Genomic DNA, 11,128 nt, shown 5'->3' with positions numbered 1-11,128 from the left:
AAGGATCCCCATTAGCTGGTTGCCTCAACAACCCACTAGTCTTCCTGGGGTCCACAATTCAATACAATTACAAGTAAAAGCATATAATTATAACTACACAATACAGAAAAAAATAAAAGCATCAATAAAAAAACAAGCAAACAACTAGAACTTGGGAAAGTGTTAGTTTGAATGTCCAGGATGAGTGGAATGTGTTGATGTTGGAATGGTTTGAATTGCTTGAAAATGTGGGAATTGTGGAAGTGGACAATTCATTTTGAACGGGGAAAATGTCCCTGAAAACTGGGAATTCTTGGAAATTAAATTGTTGAAGGAGAGCACACCATTTTGAACAAGTTGAATATTTTGGAGTTGGAACGGCTTCAATCGGATGAAAAATGTGGGAGTTGTGGAACTTTGAAAAATGTCCCATTCATTTCGATGGAAATTTCACAGAATTTCTGGAAAAGAGTGAATTTCTTGGAAAATGTTAAAAGACTTGAATGTTTTGGCGGTGGAACGGTTGAAGTGGGTTGAAAAATGTGGTCAGAAAAGGGTTTGAAAAAAGGGAGTCCTTGGAATTTTTTTGAACTTGGAAAAATCATAGTTATAATTTCCAGGATAAGTGGAATGTGTTGAAGGTAGAATGGTTTATATCGGTAGAAAAATGTGAAAATGGTGGAAGTTTGAAAAATGGACAATTCATTTTGAATGGGGAAAATGACCTGGAAATCTTGGAATTCTGGGAAATCTGGGAATTTTTAAAATCACCATTTTGAACAAGTTGAATATTTTGGAGTTGGAACGGCTTCAATCGGATGAAAATGTGGGAGTTGTGGAGCTTTGAAAAATGTCCCATTCATTTCAATGGAAATTTCATGTAACTTTGGGAATTTTTGGGAAAATGTTAAAAGACTTGAATGTTTTGATGGTGGAACGGTTGAAGTGGGTTGAAAAATGTGGTCAAAAAAGTGTTTGAAAAAAATGAATTATTGGAATTTTTTTGAAATTGGAAAAATGATAGTTAAAATTTCCAGGGTGAGTGGAATATGTTGAAGGTGGAATGGTTTGAATCGGTAAAACAATTTGAAAATGGCGAAAGTTTGAAAAATGTCCCATTCATTTCAATGGAAATTTAATGGAATTTTGGAAATTTCGGGGATTTTTGGGAAAATGTTAAAAGACTTGATTGTTTTGGCGGTGGAACGGTTGAAGTGGGTTGAAAAATGTGGTCAAAAAAGGGTTTGAAAAAAGGTAATTCTGGAAATTCTTGGAATTTTTTTGAACTTGCCAAAATGATAGTTAGAATTTCCAGGATGAGTGGAATGTGTTGAAGGTGGAATGGTTTATATCGGTACAAAAATGTGAAAATGGTGGAAGTTTAAAAAATGGACAATTCATTTCGAATGGGGAAAATGACCTGGAAAACCTGGAATTCTGGGAAATCTGGGAATTTTTCAAATCACCATTTTGAACAAGTTGAATATTTTGGAGTTGGAACGGCTTCAATCGGATGAAAAATGTGGGAGTTGTGGAACTTTAAAAAATGTCCCATTCATTTCAATGGAAATTTCATGGAATTTTGGGAAAAGCGGGAATTTTTGGGAAAATGTTAAAAGACTTGAATGTTTTGGCGGTGCAACGGTTGAAGTGGGTTTAAAAATGTGGTCAAAAAAGGGTTTGAAGAAAGGGAATTCTGGGAATTTTTTTGAACTTGGAAAAATGATAGTTATAATTTCCAGGATGAGTGGAATGTGTTGAAGGTGGAATGGTTTATATTGGTAGAAAAATGTGAAAATAGTGGAAGTTTGAAAAATGGACAATTCATTTTGAATGGGGAAAATGAGCTGGAAAAGCTGGAATTCTGGGAAATCTGGGAATTTTTTAAAATCACCATTTTGAACAAGTTGAATATTTTGGAGTTGGAACAGCTTCAATCGGATGAAAAATGTGGGAGTTGTGGAACTTTGAAAAATGTCCCATTCATTTCAATTAAAATTTCATGGAATTTCGGGAATTTTTTGGAAAATGTTAAAAGACTTGAATGTTTTGACGGTGGAACGGTTGAAGTGGGTTGAAAAATGTGGTCAAAAAAGGGTTTGAAAAAAATGAATTATTGGAATTTTTTTGAAATTGGAAAAATTATAGTTAAAATTTCCAGGATGAGTGGAATGTGTTGAAGGTGGAATGGTTTGAATCGGTAAAAAAATTTGAAAAGGGCGGAAGTTTGAAAAATGTCCCATTCATTTCAATGGAAATTTAATGGAATTTTGGAAATTTCGGGGATTTTGGGGAAAATGTTAAAAGACTTGAATGTTTTGGCGATGGAACGGTTGAAGTGGGTTGAAAAATGTGGTCAGAAAAGGGTTTGAAAAAAGGGAATTCTGGGAATTCTTGGAATTTTTTTGAACTTGGAAAAATGATAGTTAGAATTTCCAGGATGAGTGGAATGTGTTGAAGGTGGAATGGTTTGAATCGGTAGAAAAATTTGAAAATGGTGGAAGTTTGAAAAATGGACAATTCAGTTTGAATGGGGAAAATGACCTGGAAAACCTGGAATTCTGGGAAATCTGGGAATTTTTCAAATCACCATTTTGAACAAGTTGAATATTTTGGAGTTGGAACGGCTTCAATCGGATGAAAAATGTGGGAGTTGTGGAACTCTGAAAAATGTCCCATTCATTTAATGGAAATTTCATGGAATTTCTTGGAAAATGTTAAAAGTCTTGAATGTTTTGACGGTGGAACGGTTGAAGTGGGTTGAAAAATGTGGTCAAAAAAGGGTTTGAAAAAAATGAATTATTGGAATTTTTTTGAAATTGGAAAAATTATAGTTAAAATTTCCAGGATGAGTGGAATGTGTTGAAGGTGGAATGGTTTGAACAGCTTGAAAAATGTGAAAATGGTGGAAGTTTGAAAAATGGCCAACTCATTTTGAATGGGGAAAATGACCTGGAAATCTGGGAATTTCTGGAATTTGTCAAAAGAAAGCCTTTGATTCCCGAATAGGCTGAACAGTTTGACGTGGGAACGCTTTGAATCGGGTGAAAAATGTGTAAAGTAGAGCGCGCCAACATCTGGAGAAGAAGAAGAATGATAAATAGATGAATTTTGGTGTAGAAAACATGCGTGAATGTTTTGTAGCTTTCACACAATAATTGAGTAGCAGCGTTAAAACATCCCAGATTTAAAGTCCCTTACTTTGAATTCCCATCTTTTGTGTCCCCCGTAGAAAATCAACTGGGAGGACCTGGCAGCCAAGAAGGTGCCGGCTCCGTTCAAGCCGGTGATCCGGGACGAACTGGACGTCAGCAACTTTGCGGAAGAGTTCACGGAGATGGACCCCACCTACTCCCCCGCCGCCCTGCCTCAGAACTGTGATCGCATCTTCCAGGTGAGACGGAAGACCCTGGCGGCGCGCTCCTGGCCTGATATTTACCATAGGGCGCACCGGATTATAAGGCGCACTGCCGATGAGCAAGTCTAGTCAGGTCTTTTTTCATACAGAAGGTGCATTAAAGGAGTCATTTTATTATGATTATTTTCTAAATGTAAAAGACTTCCTTGTGGTCTACATAACATGTGATGGTGGCTCTTTAGGGTTACGTCAAAATGTTGCATAGATGATGTTTTACACATCATCTTCAAGTCTTCAGTCTACACGTATCTCTTATGTGTGACTGCCATCATATTGCAGTCTACACGTATCTCTTATGTGCGACTGCCATCATATTGCAGTCTACACGTATCTCTTATGTGTGACTGCCATCATATTGCAGTCTACACGTATCCCTTATTTGTGACTGCCATCATATTGCAGTCTACACGTATCTCTTATGTGTGACTGCCGTCATATTGCAGTCTACACGTATCTCTTATGTGTGACTGCCATCACATTGCAGTCTACACGTATCTCTTATGTGTGACTGCCATCATATTGCAGTCTACACGTATCTCTTATGTGTGACTGCCATCATATTGCAGTCTGCAAGTATCTCTTATGTGTGACTGCCATCATATTGCAGTCTACACGTATCTCTTATGTGTGACTGCCATCACATTGCAGTCTACACGTATCTCTTATGTGTGACTGCCATCATATTGCAGTCTACACGTATCTCTTATGTGTGACTGCCATCATATTGCAGTCTGCAAGTATCTCTTATGTGTGACTGCCATCATATTGCAGTCTACACGTATCTCTTATGTGTGACTGCCATCATATTGTGGTCCACACGTATCTCTTACGTGTGACTGCCATCTACTGGTCACACTTATCATTTCACCATGTACCAAATTGAATAGCTTTGATGTCGGTAAGCACAAGCATAACTATTCCGTACATTAGGTGCACCGGGTTATAAGGCGCACTGTCTAGTTTTGAGAAAATGAAATAATTTCAAGTGCGCCTTACAGTCTGAAAACTACGCCACGTCTTGGGTGTGCAACATTGCCTTTGACTATATTTGACACCCTCCACTGCAATCCAAGTCGTGGAGTGAACTTCTGAATGTCCTCAAAAGGTTGCTGTAAGTCAACATTGCGTCTTGCGTGCGCCGCGTCGCTATTCATAAACGCCGCCTTTTTTAATGGGCGTAATTGCCGCCATGTGCAGCCCTCACTGAAGTAACAGATGCCAATGACTATTTTTGATGGCGCTTTGAAGCGTAATACGGGGCCCCCATAACTCCTCCGCCGGGCTGAGGCGCGGCGTGGAAAATTCCAACTCTTGATTGCCTTCTGGATGCTTGAGCCGGCGAGATCAATAGACGCATTAAGCGGCTTCTCCGCCGGAATAAAAGAGGACACTCTCGCGGAGCGTCTGCCCGGGGTTACGCCTCCCAGCTTCTGATTGCCAACTTCATCTCGCTGTTTTTTTTTCTTGTTTTTTTTCTTTCCTCCCCCCCAGCTGCCATTCATGCGGGCTGGAATTTAGGAGGGGGGGGGGGTCTTTACAATTTGCAAGCCCCAGAGAGCAGCAATGAAGCTGGGTTTGAAAATGTGCCCCCCCCCCCCCCCTTGATGCTGCCTAACAAAACAGAATTAAAATTGCATTAGGAGCACCAGGCTGTAATTTGACAGCACAGCAATCACATTTTCAAGCCCGGCAATTTGGGGCATTTCATTCATTCCGAGCATCCATGCTTCCGTCCATCCGCGACTGTCACAGCTGTGTGTGTGTGTGTGTGTGTGTGTGTGTGTGTGTGTGTGTGTGTGTGTGTGTGTGTGTGTGTGTGTGTGTGTGTGTGTGTGTGTGTGTGTGTGTGTGTGTGTGTGTTCTGGCAATGCGTACTTAATGGGGACATCGCTGTCATGATCTGTGGTCTAGAACAGTGGTCCCCAATCCGTGGACCGATTGGTACCGGGCCGCACAAGAAATTAAAAAAAATAAATAAATAAAAATAAATTATATATATATATATATATATATATTTAAAAATTAAAAAAAAATAAAATTAAATCAACATAAAAATCACAATATATACATTATATATCAATATAGATCAATACAGTCTGCAGGGATACAGTCCGTAAGCCATACTTGCCAACCTTGAGACCTCCGATTCCGGGAGGTGGGGGGTGGGGGGTGGGGTGTGGTTGGGGGCGGGGGCGTGTTTGGGGGTGTGGTTAAGAGGGGAGGAGTATATTTACAGCTAGAATTCACAAACTCGAGTATGTCATATATAAATATATATATACCGTATTTTCCGCACCATAAGCCGCACCTAAAAACCACAAATTTTCTCAAAAGCTGACAGTGCGGCTAATAACCCGGTGCGCTTTATATATGGATTAATATTAATATTTATTTTCATAAAGTTTAGGTCTCGCAACTACGGTAAACAGCCGCCATCTTTTTTCCCCGTAGAAGAGGAAGCGCTTCTTCTTCTACGGTAAGCAACCGCCCCCATAGAAGAGGAAGCGCTTCTTCTTCTACTGTAAGCAACCGCCAAGGTGAGCACCCGCCCCCGTAGAAGAAGAAGCGCGCGGATATTTCATTTCATTTGTGTGTTTCTGTAAAGACCACAAAATGTCTCCTACTAAGAGACACGCGTACAAGGTTCCACTGACTTTTGATATTCCTGTGAACCGCACTGTGGATACAACGGGAACACGTACGGTGAATATCCGTTAGCTTGCCATGCTAACGGCCAGAAACTTCCACCCACGGTGATATTCAAAAGGAAGACCTTACCAAAAGAGAACTTTCCAGCCGGTGTCATCATAAAAGCTAACTTGAAGGGATGGATGGATGAAGAAAAGATGAGCGAGTGGTTGATAGACGTTTACGCGAAGAGACCGGGTGACACCGAAGAAGAAGAAGAATTTGAGGGATTTGTGGATGAGTAATAACTTCAGAACGTGAGCTTTAAATGTTTATTTTGTGTGTTGTGTGACATTAACTTTCAAGCTACATTGAGTTATTGATGTTGCTATTGCTCTGCACTATTTTGAGTGTTACTATTTTTGTATTTGCACATTACATTTTGGGAGTGAACAGAGTTGTTAGAACGCTGGTTTGTAATATATTATTAAAGTTTGACTGACCTATCTGACTGTTTTTTTGACATTCCCTTTAGCGCAGCAGCGTAGGTGCGGCTAATAACACGGGGCGGCTAATAGGTAAACAAAGTTTTGAAATATGCCATTCATTGAAAGTGGGGCTAATAACACGGGGCGGCTTATGGTGCGGAAAATACGGTATATATATATATATATATATATATATATATATATATATATATATATATATATATATATATATATATATATATATATATATATATATATATATATATATATATATATTTATATATATATATATATTTCATATATACACTACCGTTCAAACGTTTGGGGTCACCCAAACAATTTTGTGGAATAGCCTTCATTTCTAAGAACAAGAATAGACTGTCGAGTTTCAGATGAAAGTTCTCTTTTTCTGGCCATTTTGAGCGTTTAATTGACCCCACAAATGAGATGCTCCAGAAACTCAATCTGCTCAAAGGAAGGTCATCAGTTTTGTAGCTTCTGTAACGAGCTAAACTGTTTTCAGATGTGTGAACATGATTGCACAAGGGTTTTCTAATCATCAATTAGCCTTCTGAGCCAATGAGCAAACACATTGTACCATTAGAACACTGGAGTGATAGTTGCTGGAAATGGGCCTCTATACACCTATGTAGATATTGCACCAAAAACCAGACATTTGCAGCTAGAATAGTCATTTACCACATTAGCAATGTATAGAGTGTATTTCTTTAAAGTTAAGACTAGTTTAAAGTGCTTTTCCTTCAAAAATAAGGACATTTCAATGTGACCCCAAACTTTTGAACGGTAGTGTATATATATATATATATATATATATATATATATATATATATATATATATATATATATGTATATATATATATATATATATATATATATATATATATATATATATATATATATATATATATATATATATATATATATACTGTATATATATATATATATATATATATATATATATACTGTATATATATATATATGTATATATACTTGACTTTCAGTGAATTCTAGCTATATATATTTATTTTATTATACATATAAATAAAATAAATACTTGAATTTCAGTGTTCCGGAGGCTATCCAGTAGATGGCAGTATTGTCCTGTTTAAGAGTGTCACAACATTGCTGTTTACGGCAGACGTACTGCTTTATGGTAGACGAAAACGTGACTGCTGTTGTTGTGTGTTGTTACCGCGCTGGGAGGACGTTAATGAAACTGCCTAACAATAAACCCACATAAGAAACCAAGAACTCGCCCTCGATCATTCTACAGTTATGACGTGATTGGGCAGGCACGCTGTTTATATCGTGGGAAAGCGGACGTGAAAACAGACTGTCGCCACTCAGGTTTGCATTGAGCTGGAGGGGGCGTGGCCTCCAGCTCCGGCTGAATTCCGGGAGTTTATCGGGAGAAAATTTCTTCCGGGAGGTTATCGGGAGAGGCGCTGAATTCCAGGAGTCTCCCGGTAAAACCGGGAGGGTTGGCAAAAAAAACCAGGTGCCCTAAAGGGAAACCTTTTTAAATGATAGTCAGATCCATTCTGAAGATGCCTAAGTGAAAAGTCAATCGGTCAATCAATCAATCAATGTTTATTTATATAGCCCTAAATCACAAGTGTCTCAAAGGGCTGCACAAGCCACAACGACATCCTCGGTACAGATCCCAAATAAGGGCGGCAAGGAAAAACTCACAACCCAGTGGGATGTCAATGTGAATGACTATGAGAGGACCGCAGATGTGAGTCGTCCCCCCCCCCCCCCCCCCCCCCCCCCCTAGGGGAGACCGGATGCAATGGACGTCGAGTGGGTCTAGCATAATATTGTGAAAGTCCAGTCCATAGTGGATCTAACATAATAGTGAGAGTCCAGTCCATAGTGGATCTAACATAATAGTGATAGTCCAGTCCATAGTGGATCTAGCGTGATAGTGAGAGTCCAGTCCATAGTGGGGCCAGCAGTAGACCATCCCGAGTGGAGACGGGTCAGCAGCGCAGAGATGTCCCCAACCGATGCACAGGCGAGCGGTCCACCCCGGGTTCCGACTCTGGACAGCCAGCACTTCATCCAGGGCCACTGGACCTGTGCCCCCCGTCCACAAGGGAGAGGGGGGCCACAGGCAAAAAGTGAAACATTTGTTATCCTGGCATTAATAGTACTGTGATTCTGTATGGTATCCATCCTTAGTTAAAACTCATAATATTTTCCAAAAACAAAATCTGGTTTGGTGTTCCTGAGGGTGACATTTTCATACAGCATGATTTTAAAACATTATTACCTTTTTAAGTATGATTCACATTCAGAATGTTCCATCCTTCTATATATGGTAGTTGGAGTAGCAGACAACTTCATTACTGCTAAATAGCAGTTTTCAGTCATGTCACAGAAGATGCAGGATTTGCTTTAACATTTAAGTGGTGAAACTTCCTGGAAAGAGGACAGCTGTAGATAGAGATAGATATAGGAACGCTGATGGGTCGCCATAAGCCGCCCCGTAAAAGATAAGAAAAAGGTAAAACGCTGGGGAAGAAGATGAGTAAAAAATACAATCTAGACTGGGCTCCTAAGGGGGTCTAGTCTGGAGTGGGGAAAAACCTCCATGGAATGCACACATAAACACGTTACATTTAATCACGACAAACTCGCAACAGAGGGGCGGGGAGTTGGGGCCCTGGAGGTCGACTGCTGCTATGAAGCGCTGCCAGCCGTCCATCACCCCGAGGGGAAACAAGCGGTGGTGAAGGTGTGGGGTGGGGGAGGGGAGGTGTGTGCGCGTGTGCCCAATTGTCTGGGGTGTGATGATGTAATGCTAGACTGAGGCCGATCTGCAAAAGTTCGCCTCCAGGCGTCGTTGAGGAGGGAGGGAGGTCAAAAGCGTCCATCATTGAGGTGTCCTTGGGTGTGTTTCTCAGAACAGCCTGGTCCTGTTGTTCACAGCGTCAAGGCCATTCGAGGGAGTCAAATCGTAGATTAGGATCTTTGTTTTTCCGCGAGCAGACAAAACAATGACTTGTCTGTTCTATTCGTCCGTGCTGGCTGCTCTCAAATTCGTCTGATGAAAGGGGCTTCAAAAAAAGTTCAGACAAGACAAAAACGAAGAGAGCGAGCTGGGAGAAGAGGGAGCGGGGAAAAAAAATGCGAGCGCCCTCACCAGAGGCAAGACAGAAAGTAGTGCTGTATTCTGAGGATCACGTCATATTTAATTCAAACTTTTTTTCATTTTTTTAAATGCTCCTCAGTAGTCACGTACAAATTTGTGTAAATTATGGAATTACCCTAACCCTAACCAACTCTCTTTCTTTATGCCTAACCCTAACCCTAACCCCAACCCCAACCCTAGCCCTAACCCTAACCAACTCTTTTTCTTTATGCCTAACCCTAACCCCAATTCTAACCCTAACCTTAACCCTAACCTTACCCTCAACTCTAACCCTAACCCTAACGCCAAACCTAACCCCTAACCCTAACCCTAACCCTTATGCAAAATTATTGAAATGTGGTCCCCATGAACCATATGAAGTCTTTCCCCCCAGGGTCCCCAGTAAGAATGATCAGCACATGACTTCATCAATGCAGAGATTTAAAGACGTGTATGAGCTAACTGGGCAATGGACATTTTACACCATTTTACCTTTTTATGCCTCCACAACCACAAGTGATCAGCAAAAACTTGGTCCCCATTCCAAATGATTACCAGTATGTGTGTGTGTGTGTGTGTGTGTGTGTGTGTGTGTGTGTGTGTGTGTGTGTGTGTGTGTGTGTGTGTGTGTGTGTGTGTGCGCACGGGAGAGATTAGCGCTCCGGAATCCTTTTGCAGTTAGAAATAGACAGTCGTCGCCTCACAAAGAGCGTTGGGGAACAACAACAAAAAAGGAACAGCTGGACGGCTTCAAATGACCAGAAAGGGTCTGATTATTGACGTGCCGACAGGAAGTACTCACAAAAGTGTGTCCAGGACAATTTACCGTAAATGCTCCCAATTAATCATATTATAAAGTTATAAAAAAAAAAAAAATTATTATTTTTTTTTTTAGAAACGCTCAAGAAACTTTTTAGAAAGTTATAAAAAAAAATAAAAACATTTTTTTTTTTTAGACACGCACGAGAAACTTTTATAAAGTTATAAAAAAAAAAAGAAATTCTATTTTTTTGTTTTTTGGTTTTTTAGACATGTATCTCATGCGCACGAGAAACTTTTTATAAAGTTATAAAAAAAAATAATGTTTTTTTTTTTTTAGACACGCACATTTTCTCGTGCACACGAGATAGTTTCTCGTGCGCAGGAAAAACTTTTTATAAAGTTATAAAAAAAAATAATGTTTTTTTTTTTTTAGACACGCACATTTTCTCGTGCACACGAGATAGTTTCTCGTGCGCAGGAAAAACTTTTTATAAAGTTATAAAAAAAAAAAAAAAAATCTAGGTTTTTTTTTTTTAAACACACACGAGAAACTTTCATAAAGTTAAAAAAAAAAAGAAATTCAAATTTTTTTTTTTTTTTTAGAGAAACTTTTTATAAATTATTTTAAAAAAATAAAAAAAAATTTTAGACACGCAAGAGAAACTTTTTAGAAAGTTATAAAAAAAAATATATATA

At 39.4% G+C, this 11,128-nt stretch overlaps 1 protein-coding gene across 2 annotated transcripts in view; it reads left to right on the top strand.

Moving 5' to 3' along the window:
• Nucleotides 1-11,128, top strand: part of rps6ka5 (ribosomal protein S6 kinase, polypeptide 5) — a 63,876-nt gene that overhangs the window by 31,951 nt on the left and 20,797 nt on the right. For both annotated transcript variants that reach the window (XM_062040981.1, XM_062040982.1), the window contains one exon: nucleotides 3,212-3,373. In XM_062040981.1, coding sequence (XP_061896965.1) covers nucleotides 3,212-3,373 — 162 coding nt within the window. The remainder of the gene's footprint in view (nucleotides 1-3,211; nucleotides 3,374-11,128) is intronic.

The sequence above is a fragment of the Entelurus aequoreus genome, linkage group LG03 (assembly GCF_033978785.1).
Source record: "Entelurus aequoreus isolate RoL-2023_Sb linkage group LG03, RoL_Eaeq_v1.1, whole genome shotgun sequence".
Classification (NCBI taxonomy): domain Eukaryota; kingdom Metazoa; phylum Chordata; class Actinopteri; order Syngnathiformes; family Syngnathidae; genus Entelurus; species Entelurus aequoreus.
The sequence above is the reverse complement of the archived record's forward strand: the minus strand, read 5'-3'. Positions and strand labels throughout refer to the sequence as shown.